This window comes from Uranotaenia lowii, chromosome 1 (genome assembly GCF_029784155.1).
Source record: "Uranotaenia lowii strain MFRU-FL chromosome 1, ASM2978415v1, whole genome shotgun sequence".
Lineage (NCBI taxonomy): Eukaryota > Metazoa > Arthropoda > Insecta > Diptera > Culicidae > Uranotaenia > Uranotaenia lowii.
The window spans coordinates 98,881,820-98,908,944 of NC_073691.1; the positions used below are offsets into that span (position 1 = coordinate 98,881,820).

Genomic DNA, 27,125 nt, shown 5'->3' on the forward strand with positions numbered 1-27,125 from the left:
CATATTTTGCTGCTGGATCAAACCTTAGAGGAAGGTAGGTATTTATGATTTATTTTTGTGATTTGTTGATTTTTAGCATTTTTTTTTTTGTAGGCCAACTCAATTTCCCAGCCCAAGAGCTACTGATCGAGCACGGCTAACCCTAAATGAGCGCACCAAAAATTAAATCCGAAAGTTTTATGTGAGGAACGTCGCAGAGAAAGGGAACCCCGTTGGCTTCAAGCTTTCATTTATGGATCTCTCAGTGAGCCCGTTAACGCTTCGCGGGCAACGTAAGAATCCTTTTGCTGCAGGAATCCGACCGGTACTGACAATCGAGCGCAGTGCCGAACAAATCACTAGAAAGCTCATCAATCAATTGATCACGATGAACAAATATAGTTAGAAGCAAACGATGAACAACCCAGACAGCAAGTATGAAACTGCCCTGAAAATTCACGCCCGTCAGAAGTTGCGGGCCGAAGTTCGACAACAGCTTCGTAACTTTAGTCAAAACGAAAGCACTACACCGGCGAAAGCTGCAGCGGATGGGGTGCTAGAACCGGACGAATGTGTCGATTCGGATAAAATACCTGAAGCACTACTAGAGCAAATCGGAAAAGTTTTAGCAATAGGAGAAATTCTATCATTATCGACAGCATTGTCTCAAAAATGACAAAATTCTTAAATCTCAACGCAAAGACTCTTCGAAGCTAGTGAAGGTGAAACGTCCGGTAGACGAGATTGATCCTAATCCCGAGCCACTACAGCAGGAAGAAACCGCTCAAGTAGTCAGGCAAGAAGATCCCGGGGGTTCATCTATACTGAGAATTATCCTTCTTCAATGTCGAGAACCCGGTAGAACAAGTTCGACTGGTTCGGGTGAATTGGAACCGGATCCAACAAAATTTGAAGATACAACCAAAAACCAGCTTCCGATCGAAACGCTCGAAGCAGAACTCGAAGTTGTGCCACCACAATCGTCACTGCTTCAGCAGATGTTGCTCCATCAAGGGCCAAACAATCATCCCAACTCATCGCCATCTCTTCTCAAGAGGATGCTCCTGGAGGGCGGTGCTAGTGATCGACAATCGCCATTGGAAGGTTCCAGCACCATGAACCGTCGTAGATCGGAAGATCAGATTCCGATTCCTTCGCTAGATGAACATCCTGATGGTGAATTGATTTTCACAAGTACCTGTAACCGGCGCTGTTTGCCGATAGGTTGGTTACGTCTGCAGCACAGTTACCATTCATTTACTATTTTTTTTTTGCTTATTTCAGCGGAGGCCAAATCACGGGAGTTACTTCCTGCCGGATGTGTCTTCAATTTTATCGCGGAGGCGAGATGCACAGATGCTCGAAAGCCGATGTTTCTAGCTCCGGAATATGTTTCCTCCTACGTTTGTATGGAGTGTACGGCCAAAACCGAGGCGAGGTCTAATTCGATTCAACTTCGGAACCACTTGAACGACAACAGATTATAATATTGATTCCAGTGCTGGTCAAGCTGTTCCGTGAATCACAACAGGACACTCTGAAATTCGATGTCAACTTAGTTCCGATGTTGTGCCCTCCTCAGCCGTGGAGCACACCAGAGAATGGTGGGTACATACTGGCCAAATCAAAATTAATTCGTTTGTCACAGCAAGCACACCAGCAAACTGAAAGGATAGCCAATGTTAAAAAACAAGACATGTACCCAAATTTAGATTCATTGAACTAATTAGGCAGTATTCCGTGGAGAATAAATGAAGGAATGTTCCTGAGCCACTAAGTTCTCTACCACGGATAGAAGAGTTGAAACCACGGAACGAAATGTCTAATTATGACAAATTCGATATGTTGAGCAAGAAAATCTCCCACAAACGAAAGCAGGGTGATATGTACAGTTTGTGGTGCGATGCTATTTATAGACTTTCGCCAGCCAATCATTTCCGCAAACGGGTATTCTGGCTTCCACAAAATATAGATTTTCGAGGACGCGTTTACCCTATTCCACCACATCTAAATCATCTAGGACATGATCTGGCCCGATGTCTAATGGTTTTTTATGAAAAGAAACCGTTAGGCCCAGACGGATTTGACTGGCTGAAGTTACATTGCATCAATTTGACGGGCCTGAAGAGATTCTGTCGCTGATCGCCTTAAATACGCAAATGAAATTATGGATGATATTTTGGACTCAGCAGATCTACCACTGTCGGGAAAAATGTGGTGGAGCAAATCTGATGAACCATGGCAAACACTTGCCTGTTGCATGGAAATTGCCAAAGTTCACCGATGTCCTGATCTTTCTAAATTCCTGAGTGGTTTTCCCATTCATCAAGATGGTCATGTAATGGACTTCAGCATTATGCAGCTCTTGGTCGTGACAAACTTGGCGCTATTAGCGTGAATCTCGCTCCCGCTAAAAAGCCACAAGACGTTTATAGCGCTGTTGCTGCACTGGTTGAAGAAAGTAGAGCCAAAGATGCCGAAAACAATATAAAAGTAGCGAAAATTTTGGAAGGATTTATTCAACGCAAAGTTATCAAACAAACTGTTATGACGACAGTCTACGGAGTGACCAGATATGGAGCACGCAAACAAATCGCCCGTCAATCAGAATACATTGATGAATTCCCTAAAGATTGGGTGTGGCCAGCCTCAAGTTATCTGACGTCGAAAACGTTTAATGCCCTCGGCGAAATTTTTACTTCAGCAAAAGAAATTCAAGACTGGTTCACAGATTGCGCGCGACTTATCTCGGCTGTTTGCGCACAGAACGTTGAATGGACTACTCCGCTTGGTCTTCCGGTAGTGCAGCCTTAGTTAGCCTTACACTGCTAACCTCGAAAGATACTATAGTATACAGCAGCAGTACCATGAAACTGGTTCCGTTTGTTTGGAGCTGCAGAGTGACTGTAGTGCAAGGAAGCCATCATCGAGCTGCTGCAGGAGTGTTTGTCGCAGCAAAGCACCCCGAATCTGGCACACGTATCAGCTTGGGTTTGGCCTCATCGGTTTGCAGCTACCGGGGAAGATCAACTTCCCGACCAACTGCGCATTTTGCTGCTGGATCAAGCCTTGGAGGTAGGTTTATGATTTATTTTTGTGTTTTGTTGTTTTTAGCATTTTTTTTTTTGTAGGCCAACTCAACTCCCCTGCCCAAGGTCCAGCAGCAGATGCCAAACCACCCGGGATTGCCGCGCTAGAAAGAGCTTTTCCAGGCGCGAACCGGAGTCAGTTGGTGCACCGGCTCTCAAAACACAGGGTGGGGAATTTTTGGTGTTCGAAGCAGCCGATCATCTACCCCATTGGGCATATCCAATTCAAAATTTCCAACACAAAAAGTGATTTTTTTTAATTTTGTAATTATGTATTGCCATCCAAAATTTATTAAAAATATCCATAGAATATTTTTTTTGTTTTATTTCCAAAAATTTGGAATCCGAATAAAAATAAACATCAGGGCAGAAAAACAACAAAAACAACAGGGCAAAGCATTCGGATTTTTTGTCCGATTTCGATCGGAAAACCGTCAAATTTTGATGGGAAAACCATCTGATTTTGGTAGGAAATCTAACCGATTTCCGTCTTGAAACGACCCGGTTGTTTTGACAGCTCACTCGCAAAAACTTATCGTCGTCAGGAAAGTTGTTTCACCAGGGCACTGAATTCGTCGGAAATCGGTTGGATTTCTCGTCAGAATTCTAACCGATTCATGGGTTGAACTTTCCGAAATCCTACCGATTTTGGGCCGATTTTTCGATCCGGGTACAATAAAGTGATCAAAACCCAATTTTTCAATCGAAATCACAATCTTTTATTGGCATTTTAGTAAACTGAGTTGACAATCATGAATTGATGTTAATTGTTCTACATAAGATTTGTATATGGTAAACCCGTTGGATTAAAATCATGACAATCAGTTGAACACACAATATCCACCAGCTAGACCTTTTCGCAGCTGATATTTTCTTCATTTTTGCACGTTTTAGCTTCAAGCACTGATGAACTGATGTACAATTGTACATCTAAGCCTTGTACAGCTAAGCCTTGAAACGTGTGTAAAGCACTGACCACACTGACATGACACTTAGAACAAAAATTCAACAATTTTCTGTCTAATTTTTCGTTGTCAGATTTTGCAGGTTCGCAATACCGACGGCAGGTGGCGAACCTGAAAAATTTGACAAAAAATGCCCTGTAGGAAAAACGGTCCTGTTTAGCCCGATTTTATCGTAGAAATTGCGTGTTTTATTTTTAAAGTTGGGTGGCAATTCCTAACTGGGATAGCATTTCTTCAAATCGATCGATGCGCACTCTGGAATCGACATTGCGCACTGTTGGAAAAATTATCCAGAAAACGAAATCGAGTGTCCAGTCAGTATGGTCAGTGTGTAAAGTTCCAACGACCGTTTTCAATCAATTTTATGTGTTTTGGTTGAGCCACCAGATGTCTCCAAGGACACCAGAGAGAACTGTCATGAAGAAAGTGAAATGTAAACAAAACAAAATAACAAACTATTAGCACTGACCATACTGACTGGACACTCAATTTCGTTTTCTGGATAATTTTTCCAACAGTACGCAATGTCGATTCCAGAGTGCGCATCGATCGATTTGAAGAAATGCTATCCCAGTTAGGAAATGCCACCCAACTTTAAAAATAAAACACGCAATTTCTACGATAAAATCGGGCTAAACTGGACCGTTTTTCCTACAGGGCATTTTTTGTCAAATTTTTCAGGTTTGCCACCTGCTGTCGGTATTGCGAACCTGCAAAATCTGGCAACAAAAAATTAGACAGAAAATGGATGAATTTTTCTTCTAAGTGTCATGTCAGTGTGGTCAGTGCTATTAGTCAGTTATGAACATGTCGAATTACTATTTGACGAGTTTTGAAGATTCGCAACACATTTATGATTTGCGTAATAGAAATTTTTAGCTTTAAGCTGTTTTTCTAATTGCTTCAAACTAGCATCACAGAGAACAGACATACAAGCTAGCTCACGAAACTTGTGTAAAATTTCCAACAATAGGTTAGAACATTTTTTTTTGTTTTTTGGCTGGGCCTTTTCGAAAACTGGCCACCTGAAAATTTGATTTGTAATTTTTGAACGGCACAATAGATGGCACTATTTCAAGTCAATTTCTAACGTATTTTTTTTAATGTCAGCATTTGAAATTTTACACACTTTTTGGAAGATTTTTTGTTCGAGCTTGTACGTCTTCTCTGTGCTAGCATGAAGCACTAAATAGAAACAGATATGAAACGAGAAAATGCTCGCTCAGAATAGCCTAGAATCGGTATTGTTTCATGAGATTTTTAATTTTAAATTCAACTGGATAAAATAACTGGTTCGTCTGGCTTGTCCGAAGTTTTAACACAGGTTTTAAGTTAGTCTTTTTTAGTAAAAAGAATGAAGATAAAATGAAACAGGCAAATTTGCCTTGCTGTGAATATATTGAAGCCGTCCATTCTACTACGATGTTAATTTATCAATTTTTGAGATCGTATACGATTGTGCTCTTCCAAGAATGAGGTACTTCAAAAGTTTAATCGGCTTGTTTATATGATAGCATTCGAAAATTTGTACTGGTTTTGGAATATAATAAGTGATAATAATTCAAGCTTGTACATCTGTTTGTTATTTCGGCAGTCTCTGTAGTGAAAAAAAATATGATGATACTATTTTCCCCAGCTTAAAATTATTCGTGGTTAATCTAATTGTATAGAATAATTCGACTTATTGTATTTAAATTTATTAATTTTTGAATTCAAATACCATTGCGTCCTTTCGAAAAATTGTTACATTTAAAAGAGCTATCTAGAAACAGTGCCATCTATTGCGCCGTTCAAAAGTTAGAAATTTAGCAATAGATGGCACTGTTTTTTGTCATTTTTTAACGGCTTCTTTAAAATAGAGCACTGAAAATTTTACACAAGTTTCTGAAGATTTTTTGTTCGAGCTTGTACATCTGTTCATCTGTGTTTCAAGGTACGTGCTGTACGGACAATTTTTTGATAGTGTATTTCAACCAAAAAATCAAAACAATATCGCGAGATTCTGATTTCAAAACACAAATGGATCATTTATTTCATTTTTTCTTTTCATCATTGCTTTTGCCAGACATTTTTGTCTGATTGTTAGATGGAAACGATATTGTTCTCATGAATCGTCCAAAATTCTATAGAAATCGCAATTCTAGGTTCATGCCACCTCGCGTAACTTTTGATCTCATCGATAGAATTTTTCGCAAACTTCAGACATGCTAGCTTTATATTTCAACAATCACTCTGCAAAATTTCAATAAGAAATGTAGCGTAGTTTCTGAGATATTGCACTTTAAATGAGAAAAGTCCAAAAAGTCCGACTTTCGTAGAATTACTGTGTCTTAGGCCACACAAACTCCAGAAAGCTCAAATTTTGGGATATAATAGTGTGATAGTTGATCTATCTAACACAAAAAATTTGATCAAAAATTATCATCAAAGTAAAAAGTTATGGAAGTTCAAAGTCGAAGTGACAGTGCGCGTGCTTCCAATTTCTATACAATTATGAACGGTACTGTATCTGTAACTATAGAATTATAGAATGTCACATGACGAATGATTGATTGAAGTCTTGTTTCACACACCATTTTTAAATTTAAACACATTTAAAAAACACATGAAAAAACTTATTGGCTTTTTCCTTAAACTTATTTTTATTTCAAATTTGTTTTATTTTTTTTAACATTTAAAATTTGTATATCTTATCCATGCGTAGTGTCATCTTCAACGAAATCTCTGGCTACCTCGCGAGTAACACAATCCACGTGACTTACTTTGTTACGAAAACGCACTCCATAAAACTTATGTGCATTTTCTAGTAGTTCTGGCCTGAATGTTGTTGTTATAAACTGCGCTTTATCGCTTAGTTCGTGAATCATATCGGCAACAGCTTTGCGATGTTGAGCATCCAACGCCTGATCTATTTCATCAAATAGATAAAACGGTGCAGGGTCGCATTTTTGAATAGCGAAAATCAACGCTAAAGCTACCAAAGATTTCTGTCCTCCGGAGAGTTGATTCATTTCACGCATTTCAGCATCTACTCCTGTGAAAGAGACCCTTATTCCGATGCCAGTAAAGTCATCTGATGTTTCAACTTCTTTTTCCATATCATTTCCTTCAGTGTCGTTTTGTGTACGAAGTATTAAATGACCTGAACCTTGTGGAACCAGTTTTTTGAACACTTCAGTAAAATTGGCAGCTACTTGTCTAAAAGTAAACTGGATAGCCTCCACTTTACGCAACTCAAGATTCTGCATCAGTTCCCGGATTTTGGCTCCTCCGACGTCAAGCTCTTCCTTTCTTTTATACAATTTTTCTTTTTGTTCAGAGAAGCTCAGGAATTGATCTAAAGCTTTTTTGTTTACGTGATTGTATTTTTTCAAATGATTGTTGGCTTTTTCAAGTTCTTTGAATAGCTGTGAAAAAGAAGAAGAAAAGTTACAAAATAAATTCAATAAAGGATATGAAGATTTATTTTGGACAAGAAACTAATGGTAAACGAGCCATAAAATGTCACTGATGCTGTGCACCTCTATTTTATCGAAACTATCCGTTTTGGAAACATGAGAGAGTTTATTCAATATATCAGCCCTTTATTATATGAATGATTACTCTACCCCGGCAAACGATGTTTTGCGATTTGAAAACATCTAGAGCTGTGAAAATTTAATCACTACTGGTTTAAAATTTAATTTCTTAATTAAAATAATGAAAATAATTTAGAAATGAATTCTTGTAGTAACACCTTTGATTCTACCTAGCTTATGAATTTCGTGAATTAAATTCTTTTAGATCAATTTTTCCGAAGCTTGTTGTGTTACGAATACTTGAATTCTTATAAAAAAAATTATCAGTCCAAAAACAACAGATCCTGTCCGGAAAAAGTTCCAGTATCGAATAAGCTAATTAAAATGCCCCCCAACACCAAGAACACATCAAAGTAATGATGCGCGAACGCTCAAGAGCCGCTCATTTGAACCGGTTCTTCAAAAAGAATGAACGAACCGTGGCTCTTAAAGAAAGAACCGCGATTCGAAAATGAGCCGCGACACGCCGCTCAACACCGGTTGAAAAACTAAACAAAATGCGAGAGCAGAGAGTGGAGAGCGGTCTGTTCTTCGAATCAAAAGAACCGTGGTTCGAGCGAGCCACGGTTCGTTCGTTCTTTCCGCAGACACCAGATACCCAGACTGATCAGTGGCGGTTGAGCCCATACAATTACAAATCGCCCAGAATCATACGCCATCTGACGGGGCATCGTGAAACCATTGTGCTTCATCAAGAAAAAAAATACACTTGATAATTAACAAGCCAAATTAAAACTGTCTTGATTGAATCAGCTATTAGTATTTGAAATGATATCTTAAAAAATTTTAATGTCTTCAATGTTAAATTGTTTACTTTAATTTACTGTATCATAATTTTGGGATTCAGTTTTGATTTCGAAATATATCAGACTGAGTGACAGTTGAAAATTTGAATGTCTGCAAATTATAAATAATTCGAAATTGTTCGTCCTTATCCGAATGATTGATTTATTGTTTACTTCGACAAAAAAAAACTACATAGAACTCCTTGAAAAACTTGAATTACAATTTAACTTAACTGTTTCTTGGCTCATACCTAAAGATAGGTTTGAGGAGTGAAATAAGTTATTGACATTCTCGTTGGATTGATTAGAACTTTTTTAGGCAATTTAAAAAAAAAAACAGAATAATAAACGTGAAGAATGTATTGATAAGTTCTTTAATCCTATTTGGCGCTGGAAGTGTTCGTGATATAATGGTGTTTTACTAAAACTTATAAATTTTTGGAAAAATAACTTCAGAAACGACCGTGTTTGTCGCCCGGTTATTTTTCCTGGCTCATTGGTACACGCCCAACAAGTGTGTGTGTGAAAAATGTCAAAAACAGCTGTAATGACCTTTTCAGCATAATTCTGGATTTGGGGAAAATTAAACTTAAAAGCGACAATTTTTTAAGATAATTTTTCCTGTCTTAATCCGTACACGAGAGCAAGTGTGTGTGATAAATGTCAACTAAGAAATAATTTCTTTAAAAAAAACTGGTTAAAAAACAAGGCAAATATGCACTGAATTTCAAATAGTCTGTTTAAAACCCATTTCTCTTTGCTTCTAAAAACAAAAATCTTTGATTTAATTTTTTTTTAAACCATGCATAGTCTGAAAGTAATTAGTTTACAAAACTAATCCATTCTTCAAAAAATATAATTTTGAATAATGTTCGTTTCAATGTTCCTTAATTGCTGTCCAGTAAATAAGCAATAATTTCGCTGTAACTAAACTTATATATCGAGCTCAATGCTTTTCCACACCCCCAAAACTAATTTTGAATGGTAAAAGAACGTTACTATCTTGATGCAAACGAAGGCCATTTTTATTTTCTTGTCGTTGCATGGAATGTCAAATATCGCATGTCTGTGTGCGTGAATTCATTTAGGGCTGTCCCAACGGTAGATGCAAAACACGGTTTTCGACCACGCTAAAACATTTCGGCTGGCACCGGTGGCGTAAATTGCTGTTTTAGCACAGTTATCGATTTCAAAATTCCCAACAGTTATACGCCTTTGTTCCAAATTCATGCAAATTTGGAACAGGATTTCAAATTATACGACAGACCGATTTAGTTCACGGTGATAAAATTTTAGCCAACAATGATTTCTTTCACACATGTTTGGGTAACATTGGGTGTGATAATAATTTCTTTTTGAGATATTATTTGAATGTTTTTTTTCGCTTCAACCGTAACATTAATTGAGAATAGATGTTAATTAAAACCATATCAAGTATAAATAATAGATGTCACATTATTCTCGATTTTATAAATAAATAAGAAACTTTTCATTAGGGCTCGACGAATTAGTTAATCCAGTCAGCGTTCTAAAATTTGAAAAAAATAAACGAAAAGAAAATTTTAATACTTTTTCGATGAGGTAAAATTAATTTATTGTTATTGTTAATATTGAGAGATTTTTAGTTTCGTATTGATTGCTCGGAGTTTTCGTCAATATCAGCATATTTTTCTGTATCCATACATAAATTTGCAAATAGTGAAACAAGTTTTTGTCAAACAAAAATGTCGACAAATCAAGGGAAAATTTCTTTTGACTTTGGGATAAACATTTCTCGTTTCCTTATCAATGTCAGCAATAACTTGAAAAAAAAATGCTTTTTCATTTAATTTTAACAAAACTTTATTCCATTGATTCAAAGCAATTTGATTGAATTAATTGAAGAATTGTTTCAATTGACCTTTTTTCCTCGTTGTGTAGTCATTTTTGCTTTTAAATTAATGAAATCCTGGTAGAATAGTTGAAATTATTGTTCTGTCAAAAAGAATATTCGTAGAATTCATTTTAAGACAATTAACCGTGAAACTCAAAACTTATGCAATTTTTCTAATAAAATGAGTTTTTTCTTCTCAATTATTGAGTGTCTGCAATGAAAGTGTTTCCGTTTTAAATTTGCTCCTACACCGGTGGGGAGTGGGTGTTTTAGCCAATTCTAAAATTTCAAATTTTGCTAAAACTGGTATACTTAAAACCAATATTTACGCCTGAACCGTTGCAGGTGCTCTTAATGTTTTGATTTCGATGGGACGGATTCACGTTCGTTTTTTTATACCCATGATAAAATCAATTACACATGCGATATTCATAAAATGGTTCGAAACTTTACTAAAAAGAAAAATAATTAAAAAATAACTGAACAACAGATCAGGAAAAGCTATTCTCATTAAACAGACTCGGATGGTTGAGATTGTTTGTCAATATTCATCATCTTTCAATTAACGCACTTTGTTTAAAATTTTACTAAATTTGCGGGAAAATGTTTACAAGATGCGTCATCTCGGAGTCCAAAATATTTTTTCGAGATCAGCCTCGTCCAGTGGGCGGTAAAAGGGCTCGTTTAATATCCAAAATTAGTTCGATATTTTGAAAAGCAGACATTTCTCGAATGTGAATAAGTTTTTCATCGAAAGGAAAGATTCAGGATTTATTCGAGAAAAAAGTAAATAAAATTCTGACACCGATTTTTTATTCTAGATGGTGACTTGATAGAGTATTTCGTAGTTGCGTTTTTCATTAGGTTCTTCTGTAAAATACACATTGCTTTTCAAATTTTGTAAATATTACCTTTACTTTTGTTTAATTTATTTGCAATATACAATCAGTGGAATGTTTGTCATTTGTCGTTTTCTCAACAATTCCTAGATCGTTTTATAACTACTTAAAAACAATTGTGTTGTTACAATATTTTTCGGGATACTTGAATTACCCTTGACGGAGGTTCCGGGGGTTAACGAAATCTTGCAGTTGAAAGTGATCTTCAGAGAATTGAGAATGTGTGATTTTCGACCACATCGGAGATTTCAGAAAATGATTATTTTTCAACCACAACGCAAAAAGGAAGTGTAGCGGGCAATCATCAATACTCATCCAACTGAAATCGTTGAAAAATCATCGCTGTAGTCGTAAATGATGGCAACTCATTAAAGTTTACTGATGAGCTCAAACATCAAACAAAGCGTCGTGCAATATTGCAAGTGATAATTGAATTTATTTTGATTGATCAAAATTGAGTTATGAATTTCTTCACACATCGTTTCAAGTGAGTTTCCTAATGCCAAACCACCAATGCATCATAAATTACGAAAGAAATTCAAACGTTTCGTTAAGATCGCAAACGATTCTGTTGAAGTCGATGTATTTTTTAAGCTCCCCACCGGTGTAGGAGCAAATTTAAAACGGAAACACTTTCATTGCAGACACTCAATTATTGAGAAGAAAAGACCCATTTTATTAGAAAAATTGCACAAGTTTTGAGTTTCACGGTTAATTGTCTTGAAATTAATTCTACGAATATTCTTTTTGACAGGACAATGATTTCAACTATTCTACCAGGATTACATTAATTTAAAAGCAAAAATGACTACACAACGAGGATAAAAGCTCAATTGAAACAATTCTTCAATTTATTCAATCAAATTGCTTTGAATCAATAATGGAATAAGGTTTTGTTAAAATGAAATGAAAAAGCAATTTTTTTTTCAAGTTATTGCTGACATTGAAAGTCAAAGGAAATTTTCCTTTGATTTGTCGACATTTTTATTTGACAAAAACTTAGTTGTTTTACTTTGTAAATTTATGTATGGATACAGAAAAATGTGCTGCTATTGACGAGAACTCCGAGCAATCTATACGAAACTAAAAATCTCTCTATATCTCAAATAAAACAAAAATTATAGAACAAACAATAAACATAAACAATTAAATATTTAATTTACCTCATCGAAAAAGTATGAAATTTTTTTTTTCATTTTTTTTCAAATTTTAGAACGCTGACTGGATTCACTAATTCGTCGAGCCCAAATGAAAAGCTTTTTATTTAATTATATTAAAGAATAATGTGACATCTATTACTTGGTATGGTTTTTATTACACTCAGCGAAAAGATTTTTCATTTCAAAGAAAAGTGCAGCGAAAACAAAGGAAAATTTCCTTTGATTTTGGGATAAACAAATATTTCTTTGCTTCAAATGCATTTTCGTTTGTTTCAAAGAATTTTTCTTTTGAAAAATCTTTGATTCAAAATATTGATACGTTGAAACAAAAACAGTTTCTTTTGATTCAAAGTTGCTTTCATTTGCCACAAGGTAATTTAATTTAGATTTAAAAGCATTTATTCATTGAACCATTTATTTCTATTTATTCCAATTGGAAGCTTTATTTTCTGTTGTTTTGAAATTCCTATTAGGAATTTAAAATAATAAAAAGAAAGGATTTCAAATTTAAAATATATTTTTATTCACAAATAAATGAAACACTGGGTCACACACTGGTTCACTTTAATCGAATCATCCGGTTTAAATTTTCGTGGACCTGATCGCTGGATTGGAGCGGTGTCACCTCGGTTGAGGCATCCAGGGACTTGGAAAACCATCTATCGGCCGTGGTCCTGTAAAATTTCATGCACTTATTGAAAATCTTCAATATTCATTCTTTAATTAACATAAACTTACCATACTTTATGCTGAATCCTCCTAACTAAGTTAACTCTGATCCACATTTTCACACGACCAGCCAAACCGATTTTTCGTTTTAAATTCTTCTTACTCAATGCAAAAAACCTTCTAAGTTTGAAGTTTTTATTTTAAGAAATTATTCCTTTGCATTGAATACATTTTTCTTTGGTTGAAAGAAAATTTATTTTGTTTCCAAATAAATATGCAATTGAACAAATGTCTTTTGAATCAAAGAATTTGTTTAAAATCAAAGTCCAAAATTATTCGATTCAAAAAATTAATTCTTTCTTTCAAAAATTATTTATTTGAAACAAAACCATAATTCATTGATTCAAAGAAAACAGGAGATTGAATCGAAAAAATGAATTTTTTGAATCAAAGTCAGTTTTGTTTTGTTTCAAAATCCAAGTTTTCTCTGCGTGTAACATCTATTTTCAATTTATGTTACGTATAGGCTGGTTGAAGCGAAAAAAACATTCAAATAATATCTCAGAAAGAAACTATTATCACACCCAATGGTACCCAAATATGTGTGAAAGAAATCATTGTTGGCTAAAATTTTCTCACCGTGAACTAAATCGGTCTGTCGTATATTTTGAAATCCTGTTCCAAATTTGCATGAATTTGGAACAAAGGCGTATAACTGTTGTGAATTTTGAAATCGATAACTGTGCTGAAACAGCGATTTACGCCACCGGTGCCAGCCGGACTGTTTTAGCGTGGTCGAAAACCGTGTTTTGCATCTACCGTTGGGACAGCCCTTATGTTTGAATTCTAACCACATTTGGTAAAGCGCTCTAATTCAAAAATTGTTCTTTAGTGGTTTTCGAAATATATCGTGTTATTTTTTTATCAAAAGTAGGTAACCAAAAACGACCGTGTTCATCGCTAGATGTAAAAAACAAAACAAATAGCACAATGTAAATGTGTGTGTGATTTATCAAGGGCGTTTTAATATGCACACAAAATATGTTATGTTTGTGTAAGATTTTTCCGTTTGTGTATGTGGCCGTTAGTTTCACGATAACCCGTAGATAGCGCTGCGGAACAAGCGCCAAAATCAGCCTTCAGTGGTCAGTCTGGGTATCTGGTGTCTGCGGTTCTTTCCAAAAGAGCTGGTTTAAATACACTGTATCACAACAGCACGTACCTTGAAATCCAAACGATCAAAAAGTGCACTTTTTCAATCAATAAAAATACTACAATTCTAGAGTTTGTTTTGATTAGGTCGTATGAAACAATGTAAACAAAATTGAGTTATTGGCTGCAAACGATTTATAAATATGTGTTCTAAGTTGTGTAGAAATTTGGGTTTATTCGAACAATGAATAACTTAAAAAAATGATTTGAATTTAAGACGTATAATGACTTAATTATTTTTGCATGCGATTTGGTTTTAACGACGTTTTGCGCTGCATTGAATTGTTGTGTAACCAAAGGTCGCAAAAACACTTTTCGGCGAAGTGGTTTTTACGACAATATGCATTTGCGCAGAAAGTACGTCGCCGACTCTCCAAAAGTTGGAAAACTTTTACGAAAATGGTTTGTGAGAGTGCTTAAAGTTAAACTTCTTTCGTTGTTGTTGCTAGGTAAGTTCAAAAAATGTTTCTATCATGGTTGGACAAATTTTCAGACTCGTATTTTTTTTTAATTACAGTGGCAGTGGGTGTTACCGCAATTATCGGGGTCATATATGAGGTCTATAGAGAGTAAACGTCTGTCTAGTCGGATAGATATATTCCTGATGCACACCGACTGCAGGCACCGACAGATTGCAGGCAGCTGCAGCGATGAAGAGGATGTAGGATAGGCAGATTTAGATACTTAAGCAAGACCCGCTCCATAATTGTTGTGCAATTCGGATATTCTGCAGAGAGCATATCACCGCGGGGGTCCTGATAACACTCCAGGTTTTCAAAAGTAAGTCCTGTTTCTTTTATTCTTTATATTGAGGTACTTTGAAAATTGTCATATCAAAAGTTCCTTCTAATCACATGTCAGTTATTGTGCAGATCTCCATAAGAATGTTAATCGTGGTACTTAGTAGTACTTGAAGATAGTCTCTGTGAAGATAGTTAGCAGCAGTGATTGAAATCCTCAACCATTTTCTCATCAGAGGCATTCAAAATACACACTTTGAGGCCTCGTATAGTAATACAGGAGACGATACATATACATTCATTTAAACCTCCCCCCATGAGGAGGATCTGCTCCGAGAGACACTATCCGTTCGTTGCTCAGAACGAACTCTCTCAACGTTCGGTCGCTACATGATGCATGAAGTAGACGAGGCACACATACTCATTTACGTTATTGAATTTGATGGACTCAATCCGATAGCTGTCTTTGAGGAGAACATCTTCAACCTCGCCGCAAAGGTTGAGGCAACAACGACAACAACCGAACTTATTGCATAGCACAGGCCCGCAACGTATGGAGCAAGGAGAGGGGAGGAAAAGAAACGAAAAAACTAGCTGCCTGCGTGCGGTTGCTGTGCAATAATAGCAATAGCAGAAAAACCTCGGGTATTCGATCCAGGCACAAACGAGGAGACTCGGGTTTGCTCTGCTTTTTGAATTCGGTTCCCTCAAGAATGTAACAGGAGATGAGTGAGAGCCATTCGTTTGGTTTTTTGGATTCGCTGCCTCGAATGTATACTGCTTCTTGAAGGCAGGCCATATTGAGAGCGTATGCATCATCGGTTTTGTCGTTTTCGCTGCCTCAAAGCAACCTTTGCTTCCGAGTAAAGCGTTGAGCGAGAGATGGTTGATCAATTCATGCTCAGCAAAATTCAATCACTGGTTAGCAGGAATAAGTGAAGTTTTTGACAAATGAAATCGAATTTTAAGAGGATTCATTTGTAGTAGACTGGTCGGGCTGTCAATAGCTGATTCGATAGCGAACAACAAAGCGGACTAGATGTGTGTTGCCAATTTTAGCCAACGTTTTTAAGCTGTTTTGTGCTGTTTTTTATTTATTAACCCATTTTAATCTGTGATACTAGTTATATTTTGATTTTAAACTGTGGTGTTGCCAGAAAAATATAATTTACTGAGTGGAATGAATATAAACAACGCTGCCCCCGTGGGGGCAGCTGCTGATAATACAATACATAACCTCAATCCTATGCAAACCCCAGACGATGAGATGGTAATTAACAACGAATTGGATTCAGATAACCAGCAAAAAACCGTAAGTCAAAACGAACCACTAACTCGTTCCGAACCTATTAAAAAAATTTACCAGAAATTCCACTACTGTGATGGTGATAGTAGACCGTATAGGGTGATTGTCGAAAACACTAACCTGGAAAAAAGAAAACATATAAACAGATTACAAATAGGAATACTGTTAAACCAGATAGGTTTTGATAAATGCATCGATGACATCAAAAAAACCGGAAGAAATAAAGCTACCGTCTATGTAGGTAATATGCGTGATGCTAATCGACTTGCAGACTGTCAAAGCTTAGTTTTAAAAGGATAAAGCTTAGTTCTTTTAGAAATGGGACACTTTCATTTGCAAATAGCTCGTTAACTAGTTATCGGATATTCAAAATTTTGACAGCATTTTGTTGCCTGTAAAAAGTACTATTCGGTCTATTTTTTTCAAAATTTAAAATTTACGCGTTTTTGAGATATGTACGATGCAAGAGAAAAAGAAAAAAATAATTTTGCACAGTTTCCTTTAAAATTCGTCATTATCAAATTGATAGCTGACAAAACCGTTGATTATTCAAAGAATTACTGAGTTTTTGTGGTGGATAAGTATGCAAACACTGTCAATAATGTCCACAAAGTTCAAATCAAGCATTGGAGTGAAGCACATGATCGGCAACAACGGTTAAGGATCATCAAGGAAGTCAAGTCTCATATCAGCATTTTTAATTTTCAATAAACGAAAAACTAAGGGTAGATCGCTGAAATGTCCAACACAATTTTCTCCGATAAGCTGAAAGTGTTGCCTAGTGATGACTCATAGAAATCCAACCTCAAACAACCATTTTTTGATAGTTCCAAAGCTCTTAAGCTGTAAAACCGGTACCGAAAAAAAAACGTTCAAAAATGTGGTCAAAAATAATCAAATTTGTTCATTTCGAAACAACTGTATCCACTAAAATGCTTTCAGTTTCCAGTTTCCAGAGAAGTATTGGACCATAAAGTATCAGAAATTGAAGAAGGAGAGTGAAGCCACCTAAAATATAGATTTTACGAAGTATAAGTTGCAGAAACTGATTAATACCATGACCGAAAAAAGTGTGCGCCGGCCAATGGGAGATACCAAGAATAAAGTAGAAATTTCTTTAACAAAAAACAGTAAATATTTTTTTTCAAATTTTTTCATGAAAGATCATAACATTACCTTCTTTTTCTTCATAGAAAGTATTTGGTTCCAACGAATGGTTTTTGAGATACAGGCATTCGTAACTGTCCCATTTCTAAAAGAACTAAGCTTTATAAAGCGTATATTCCCAAAAAGTTTGTCACGGTAACGGGAGTAATATCCGACATTCCAACCGAAATTAAACCGGAAGAAATTCTCGAAAACGTAATCTGTGATATGAAAGTGGAAGCAGTGTTCAGAATGACCAGAAGAATTGACGACGAAAGAATTCCGACCAACAGAGTAGGTATAGTATTTAGAAGTAATGTGTTGCCAAGGTGGGTACGTTTATATTCTGTGATAAATCGTGTTGATCCGTTTATTCCACGTCCAGTAATTTGTTTTAAGTGTCTCAGGTACAACCATTTGTCAAAAAACTGTAAGAGTCCGACCACAAGATGCAAGAACTGCACAGAAGAGATGAAAGAAGACCACGAACCATGCTCAAGGACAACTTATTGCTTGCACTGTAAACAAGAAGGTCTCAACACTACTGATAGGAACTGTCCCCGACGAAAAAGGGAAAACGAAATTCAAACAGTAATGGCAAAACATAATTTAACGTATCAGGAAGCAAGGGAATCATTTTACATTCCTACAGAAAACCAGTTTGACGTGCTGAGAAATACGGAAGATTATCCTACTCTAACAGAAACATTTGCAAAAGTGGTAAGCAGCGGAACCAAGAATCCCGGATCTTATTCTGGAACACTAAAAAAATCGATTCCAACAACAAAACAAAGTTTCCAGAAAAACAAACCAACAATTAATAACAGAAAAACAAAAGCAAGTGGAGGTAGATAGATTTAGACAAGAAATGAAAAATAAAACTGAAAAAAAGCAAGAGTATGATGCTATGATCTCTTGTTTAATTGGAAAAATAGCTGAAATTCTAAAAAATCATGGAGTAACGGGTGATGAAATCACAGCCAGCATTGTTGGGGAACTGAAAAACATTGCTGACCACCAAGAAGGTGGCCCATAGAACATAAAACTTAGTATGGAGAACAAATTTGAAATTCTTCAAACAAATATACAAAGTCTTTATAAAAACAAAAACGAATTAATACACGAGCTTAACACAAACAAATATGAAGCAGCTTTACTATCGGAGATTTGGGTAAACCCGAATCAGAGCACATCAAATCGTTACACCATAAGAGGCTACCATAGCATACTTTCTCCACGAGAAGATTCCCATGGAGGAGTGGCTATCTATATCTGTGATCAATTCCAATTTTTTAAACTTAACTTGACGACTACAGAGAAATTTGAAACATTAGGTATTAAGATGACCAAGTTTGATATTGTGCTAGTTGTTGTATATGTTAATCCTCGTATTCACATTGATGAATTAAAAACCGCTATGGAAACTTTACTACAAGAATTGAGCAATCATAACAAAGTGATCATAGGTGGGGATTTCAACAGCCATCATGAAATATGGGGCTGTGAAACAACTCAAGGTAAAGGCAGAATTATACATGAAGCTATAGTTGATTCTAATCTACTATTATTAAATAATGGAGAAAAAACTTTTATCCCTGGTGTAAATAATCAACGTTTTAGTGCTATTGATCTAACTTTTTGCTCTGCGAATCTATATAACTCAATCAAATGGTCTACACAACAAAAATCCTTTGGAGGAAGTGGACATCTATTTGTTAAAATAACTGCCCAACTACAGTGGAAAAAAAAACTCAAAACATATTATGACAGGAAATCAATAGGAGAAGCAATTTCAAAAATAGAACACTGGGAATTTGATGATCTCCAAGAACTAGCAGGAAAAGCTAAAATGATATTGACAAATAACAAAAAAACAAGCGATCATACAGCCAAATATTACTGGAGCGATGATCTATCAAAGCTTTATGCAGACAAACAAAATGCACTAAAAAGGTACCATGAACGTTGTAACAATACAAACTTAATAGAGTGGAAGAAAATCTCAGCTAAATTTCAAAAAGCAAAAATAACTCACATCAGGGAAAAACTCCAAGAACTATCAGCTTCAATTGATCCTCAAAACATGAGATACAATTGGAAACTGGTTAAAAATCTAAAAACCTTACCAACTAAAAACCCAAATAATAACTGTATATTACAAAACAAACAGCTAGCTAATGATTTCTTAGTGTTAAACTTTGGAGAGAGTAGATCAGAAAACAATATTCCACCAGCTGAAGGAACTAGATCAGCCATTATAAACACAAACAAATGGACATCTATAATAGGTAAGAAACCAGCAAGATCGTCACCAGGAACAGATTATCTAACCTATGATATGCTGAGACATTTGGATTGGAAATCTACAGCCAAAATCGTAGATTGTATGGATGAAATGTGGAGAAAGGGATCTCTCCAAGAACACCTAAAAGAAATAAAAATTATCCCTATAGTTAAGCCAGAAAAACCAGCAGAGGAAGTAACATCATATAGACCTATCGCTCTGATTTCTACCATTACTAAAACTCTGAACACAGCAGTACTGGAAGATATTAACAAAAAATTACAAACATCTAAAATTCTCCCAGAAACATCCTTCGGTTTTCGTAAAAATATGTCAACAGAACACTGCGTTACATATGCCACAAACTTCATTATGGAAAGCAAAAGGAAAGGGATGACAGTAATTGGAGTATTTTTCGATTTTAAAAATGCTTTCAATTCTATCAATGTCTATAAACTACGAGATATAATGAAAGAAAATAACTTCAGTCCAGACACTGTTACGTGGATATACAATTTTCTTATAAATAGAAAAACTATTATCAACACGGAAGAAGGACGAGTGGAACACGTAGTTTCTAGTGGATTACCGCAAGGAGATGTTCTCTCTCCAACTCTTTTCAATATATACACCTCAAGCCTCCATGAAACAAACTTAGACCCCAATGAACTAACCCTTCAATTCGCCGATGACTTCTTCAAGTTGGTGAGACTTAAAAATGAGAATCGAGCAATTGAAAAAATGCAACAACTAATAAATGTTTTTGTCAGTAAAGCATCAAATCTAGGACTAATTATCAATTGCTCAAAAACTAAAGCAATGATTTTTAAAAACAGTGATAAAGCACTAAACCTTGAGATAAATGGTGAATTACTGGAAACAGTCAGGAATTATAAGTACCTGGGAATAATATTAGACCAAAACCTAAAATATGGCACACACGTAAAAACAATTATTGAAAAAGTACACGAAAGGCAAAAAAATGCTTAAAATCATAGGAAGCATCAAAAGTGGAGCTACTCCGCGAGTAATGATGCTATACCATAAAGCTCTATATGGAAACTTTCTAAATTATGGCTCGACAATTTACGGAGGAATAAATAAGACTTACATCAACAAACTAGAAGTGACAAACAGACAATGCCTCAGAATCGCGACTGGTTGTTCAAAGTCGACACCTATAAATACTTTGGCAGCCATCTCAGGTGAAGGCCCACTACACCTTAAGAGAATCTATCTTGCAAAAAAACGTATTACACAGCATATATATCGAAACGATTTAATAGCGCAACAACTACAATCGTTAGAAAGTAGAACAGGAAATTTGGAAAGACAATACAGTTTCCTTGAACAAGTATTTCTTAAGAATGTAAATGAATTTCAACAAATATACATACAGCGTAGAATTAATGATAAACCAATCACCGTCACAGTCCAAGAACAAATCAAAGAAACACAGATTAGAAAAAAGCAACAGTCAGCAGATGTAATGAGAAAAGAAGTTACGAACATGCTCAACACACAATACCCTTGCTACAATTTAATTTTCACGGATGCTTCAAAAAGCAAAGATAAGTGTGGAATAGGAGTTTTTGAATTATACAACAACAAAGAAATTAGTATACAATTGGCTAATGAAGTCTCAATCACTACAGCTGAACTGATTGCGATAAAAACAGCACTAGAAAATATGGATTTAGAAGCCACAACCAGAAACCTGATTCTCACAGACTCACAAGCATCATGCATGATATTGAAAAGCCACCTTGAATTAAATGAATTCGATGAGTTGACATACCAGATACTAACGCTAGCTGAGTTGAAAAGAACGACTATTCAATGGATACCAGCACACATCCAAATAGTCGGGAACGAGAAAGCGGATCAATTAGCCAAGCAAGGATTATCGAGTCCATGCGTTATGATAAACAAATTACGTCTGAGTGACAAGACTCTTATAGCGAAAAAAGAATGGTTTCATTCAATTAATGAATGGTACCAGGAATATGCAACCATAACAAATAAGGGAACGAAGTTCTATCGTTTTCAATCTTCGTATAATGAAAAGCCTTGGTATTGGAATACCAATCTGAATAATATTCAGGTTCGAATAATGAATCGTCTTTTAAGTGGCCACGATTACTCACCATATTGGTTAAAGGAATAATGCGAGTACGAGACACATCAATCTGTGATCTTTGTGAAGTACCTTTCACTAGTGAACATGCTATTCTAAACTGCATAAAGTACAATCATCTACGGAATTATTATGATTGGGACAAATTCAGCAGCCTTCTCGAGTTGATTCGAGATTTCGACGAAAATCGAATGAAAGAAATTCTGAGCTTTCTAGAAAAAGCGAAATTCAAAATCTAAAATTTCAAATTGGCAACACTGTACACATATCTATGAACCGCGTACGCTAAATCGAATGAAGTGAAAAGTGGTGTTATAGAGTTTCATTCTCTGGCCAAAAAAAACTAAAAACGAAGAAGAAGAAGAAGAATTTTAAGAGAAAATTAATCAACATGCAAAACGACGTTTCAACCAAATACGCAACGCAAAAGGTTGTATGTGCATGTTTACAGAAACAACCAAATCTATGCCTGTATTTAATACACGAGCGTATTTCTCATCTTTTTCTGCATCGCATACGAAATTTTGAAACAATTCTGAGCGATATTTTTAATATATGAATTAAATATGTTTAGCAAATCTTTAACAGCGATTTTCTCGAAACACGGCAAGTGGCTCATACGACCTAATCAAGACAAACTCTAGAATTACATCATTCGCTGCAGAAACTAGTCCTTTTTGTACACGGAAAAAAATCGAGTGATCATCCCAAAGACGCTGTCATGATAATTTTACCATTTCAGCGCTATAGTATTTTCAAATATTGAAATTACTATGTACCTGGTAATTTTCGATAACTCTCAATGTTTGTGGTCGAAAATACTATGGTCATGATAATTTCATCATAATTTCTATCACAACTACCCTCCGCGTAGTAATTTTGACATTGTGACACCAATTCATATCAACAAAATACTACGCACATCGTACTTTTGAGAACAAAACGTATTTGACTCAAAAACATAAGTGCGTATGATAATTTTACTATGGTAAACATTCTTGTTGTTTACACTAATTCAGGATCATTAATCATCAAACCCGTTTGTAAAAAAACTAATTTTGAGCTGCTTTATAGTTACATAACTTTGAAAATCATTCCAGAGCATCGGGAGAACACACTAACATTGACCGACGTCTGTCGGAAGTGTGAATTTTCATGTTTCAAATAATGTCATAATGCATGCATGCAAATAAACAAACAAACGTACATAGTAATTTTACTATTTAAATCAAGCTCCTCGCTCCTCCTAATCTTTATCATAACACATACTAGTTTCATCATGAAACATATTAATTTTACTAGGGACGAAGTAAAACAATGCATCATTTCATTGACAATTTTACTAAAACGCAGTCGAATTTACTATGCGCAGCCAAATTGAGCACATGGTAAAATAGCTATGCGTAAGGTATTATAAACAACAAAACATATTTGACTCAAAAATATGGTCGCCTGTTGTTCGTTTAAACCACGGATTTAGTAATTTTACTCTGCTTTTTTTTTGTGTGTAGATCAGTATTAAAAATGTTTATAGGTAACGCGAGGGTGTTAGCCTGCCGAAGAATGTTTTTTTGTTGTTATAAATGTTATGTATTATGTATTTAGATGTTAAATAAAATACATTTTTTACGAATCACTTGAACTATTTGAAAAAAATCAAATAGTTTATAAATTAACGATGGCATTTTTTGTGAGGAGCAGACATTTTCCTGTTTATTTAATCCACAAATTGTTGAAATCTACTAGCTTATGCTAAATACCGTTCATTTTACCGTATTTATCGCTCAGACCACTGGAAATTGTCTTTGCTGAGATTCAACTCACGTTTCTGCGTTTGACAGACTGACACATAACTGTTTTCTTGACTAATATTCGACAAAGACCTCAGTGTACGGACAATTTTTTAACCTCATTTTTGGGACTTTCTATAAAAAATGATTTGGGTTATTTTTAAGGTTTAATTCATAAAAATTTATAATACTGATCTACAAAAAGGACTAGTTTCTGCAGCGAATGATGTAATTGTAGTATTTTTATTGACTGAAAAAGTGCACTTTTTGATTGTTTGGATTTCAAGGTACGTGCTGTACGGACAATTTTTTGATACAGTGTAAGTAGCTCTTGGTTGCTCTCACATCCCATCACTAAACGAGCAACATATTCTAAATACAGGAGCACAGCATAAAGCCGTTTGTCCGTTCTCTCGAACCAAAAGAATCGTGGTGGATGCCCAAGCAACCAAAAGTCGCATTTTTACTTAAAGATGGAATTCCGAAGTTCACATTTGGCTGAAAAAAATGTTTTACGGGAGCTTCAGGTGACTCTTGTCGCGTAAAAGTTACTCAGGAACTTCCATCGCCCTTTGAAAGGTTAAACTATCGATAACGGAACTTCTAAGCGCTTTTAATGCAACTTCTTGCAAGAAGGTCCATAACGTTCGCGTTACATTCTAAAGCGCACCATTAAGATACTTGAAGGTGTTTTAAAGAAACTATATGGGAATTCTAAGCGACATGTCAAAAATGTTTTTCAAGAAGGTCGATAACGTTCGCGTAACATTCTAAAGCGCACCATTAAGATACTTGAAGGTGTTTTAAAGAACCTATATGGGAATTCTAAGCGACATGTCAAAAATGTCTGTCAATTTCTTGTCATGGTATTTGTTTTGTTTATATCTGTAATGATATTTACAAATGGAATTAAAGACACAGATGAACAGATGTACAAGCTCGAACAAAAAATCTTCAAAAACTTGTGTAAAATTTCCAGTGCTCTATTTCAAACAAGCCGTTAAAAAATGACGAAAAACAGTGCCATCTATTGCTAGATTTGTAACTTTTGAACGGCGCAATAGATGGCACTGTGTCTAGATAGCTCTTTTAAATGTAACAATTTTTCGAAAGGACGCAATAGTATTTGAATTCAAAAATGAATAAATTTAAATACAATACGACGAATTATTCTTCACAATTTGAATATCCACGAATAATTTTAAGCTGAGGAAAATAGCATCATCATGTTTCTTTCACTACAGAGATTGCCGAAATAACAAATAGATGTACAACCTTTAATTTTAATATTCCAGAAACCAGTGCAAAATTTCAAATGGTATCATTTAAACAAGCCGAATAAACTTTTAAAGTTCCTCATTCTTGGAAGAGTACAATCGTATATGGTCTCAAAAATTAATAAATTAACATCGTAGCAGAATGGACGGCTTCAATATATTCACAACAAGGTAAATTTGCCTGGTTCATTTTACCTTCATTATTTTTTAGTAAAAAAGACTAACTAAGAAATTCGGACAAGCCAGACGAACCAGTTGTTTTATCCAGTTGAGTTTAAAATTAACAATCTCATGTAACAATATAGATTCTAGGCTTTTCTGAGCGAGCATTTTCTTGTATCATATCTTTTTCTATTGAGTGTTTAATGTTAGTTTGAAGCAATTAGAAAAAAGCTTAAAGCTATAAATTTTCATGACGCAAATCATAAATTGCGAATCTTTATCATCAATTCGCTCAAAACTCGTCAAATAGAAATTCGACATTTTCATAACTGACTAATAGTTTGTTATTTTGTTTTGTTTACATTTTACTTTCTTCTTGACAGTTCTCTCTGGTGTCCTTGGAGACATCTGGTGGCTCAATCAAAACACATAAAATTGATTGAAAACGGTCGTTGGAACTTTACACACGTTTCAAGGCTTAGCTTGTACATCAGTTCATCAGTGTTAAAGATTTTTTCGAATTTTCTTATAAATGTTAAGATATTCGAATAAATTTTTGATGATGCGAATTTTTGTTACTATTCATATTGTGTTCTGAAAGTCCTTTGAACGAAATAAGGTACAATCTATTGACCAAACCACTCAATCATCTCAAATGACATTAAGTTTAAATACTAATTATTACAGTGGCAATGAACTATTGCTGGATTGGTCGAGAGGCTGGTGAGTTCATTGCAACCTAGAGAGCAGCGGTTCAATTTTCTAGACGTAATCAAAACAATATAATTAAAACCAATGAGATAGACCATGATAGACCGGCAACCTAGCAATCTGACATCTGAATGTCAGAGCAATCTGTCAATCGAATTTTTTTCGGCGCGTAGAAGTTCCTTGACATTCCCCCTGAATCTGAATAGCGTTCTCTACAGCCACCTAAACGAACTTGAAAGTAGCTTTAAGAACTTTAATTTTGGGCTGATTAGCATTCTCTTCAGACACAAACGAGAGCTGATTAAGCTTCTATGGAACCTTTTTAAGAAAATTCTGGTTGCTTGGGTGGTGATAAAAAAAAAGACCCACGACACGCTTGCTTGTGCTCATGCTTATTATACGTACACAGTCAGATCTTGTCAGCATCCCGGTGAATAGTAAAATTCATTCACCTGGGGGAGGAAGACTGAATAAAAAAGAAAAAAAAATCTTTCAAACGTCAAATTTCTCTCATCAATCTACCGACCAGTGCGAAAGTTCAAAATTTAACTTTCTTATTTAGTGATTTTTAATAAAACTTGTTTGATGCTTAAAAGCACTTGTTTTGCATAAAACAATGATTTAATTAGGTTTTGTTTTGCTCTGGCAAATTCTTGCATGATCAGGCGTATTGAGTCGCTAAAATTTCGTTAAAGTTTTGAAGCTGATGAACAAGAATGGTTTGATTGATGGTTGTTCTGAAAATAGCTAAATCTGAATTTAGCACCTAAACAACTTAGTTACATGACTCGCTACACGAAACTGATCATCTAAAGTTAAAATTTGAACGATTACAAATCTTTTCAACAATTGCTGACTTTTGGCCGAACAGTAAAAAAAAAACGATACAGAAAACTATACAGCAAATTTCAGTCTTCCTCTCCCAGACATTCACTATTCATCTTATCAAGGCCGGGTCCACTGTGTAGTATTGGACGCAGAGACGACTGGAACCAGGGGAGGAAGAACGTGGACATCACAATAGTAACCATGTTTATTTGATATTACCTAATTCGTTGGGAACATAGATGCTAAAATTTTCTATGCTCCCTGGTGTTGGGCCTTGCAATTCTTCCTCCAGGGGATGGAAATAAGGTTATTATATATAAAGTAGGCTTGCCAGATACTTTCAGAAAAAGCAGGACATTTCACGATAAAAAAGCGGGACACAGCCAAAAAAGCGGGACATTTGAGAAACTTGTAAAAAACATCATCTTAAGTTATCCATAGAAAGAAAGTGTTAACAGCGGATTTCATACCGCGTGTAAACCCATTGTGTAGTAATAAATATATTTCAAATTTAAAAACTTGAAAAATCAAGAAA

The 27,125-nt window shown here is 35.3% G+C and overlaps 2 protein-coding genes across 4 annotated transcripts in view; one reads left to right on the plus strand and one right to left on the minus strand.

Moving 5' to 3' along the window:
• Positions 1 to 394: 394 nt before the first annotated feature.
• LOC129737681 (uncharacterized) lies at positions 395 to 2,523 on the plus strand. The gene is made up of 3 exons (XM_055728844.1): positions 395 to 553; positions 615 to 1,203; positions 1,264 to 2,523. Exons 1-3 carry the CDS (start codon positions 395 to 397, stop codon positions 1,464 to 1,466), a joined length of 951 nt encoding a protein of 316 aa, XP_055584819.1. The 3' UTR covers positions 1,467 to 2,523.
• Positions 2,524 to 6,199: 3,676 nt separating this feature from the next.
• LOC129744934 (structural maintenance of chromosomes protein 3) overlaps positions 6,200 to 27,125 on the minus strand; it is a 122,832-nt gene continuing 101,906 nt past the window's right edge. Inside the window, exons 6-7 of one of the 3 annotated variants that reach the window (XM_055737712.1) lie at positions 16,313 to 16,375; positions 6,200 to 7,440 (exon numbers count right to left, since the gene is read on the minus strand). In XM_055737712.1, coding sequence (XP_055593687.1) covers positions 6,724 to 7,440; positions 16,313 to 16,375 — 780 coding nt within the window. In that variant the 3' untranslated portion in view covers positions 6,200 to 6,723. The remainder of the gene's footprint in view (positions 7,441 to 16,312; positions 16,376 to 27,125) is intronic. The other 2 variants (XM_055737695.1, XM_055737703.1) reach the window with 2 other exon arrangements.

What these genes read in the sequence shown, in the direction of transcription:
- LOC129737681 (XM_055728844.1), top strand. Translation starts at nt 395, where the DNA reads ATGAACAACCCAGACAGCAAGTATGAAACTGCCCTGAAAATTCACGCC. An exon ending in TGCTAGAACCGGACGAATGT is followed by an intron (nt 554 to 614) that starts GTCGATTCGGAT and finishes TTTTAGCAATAG; the next exon opens with GAGAAATTCTATCATTATCG. An exon ending in CCGGCGCTGTTTGCCGATAG is followed by an intron (nt 1,204 to 1,263) that starts GTTGGTTACGTC and finishes TGCTTATTTCAG; the next exon opens with CGGAGGCCAAATCACGGGAG.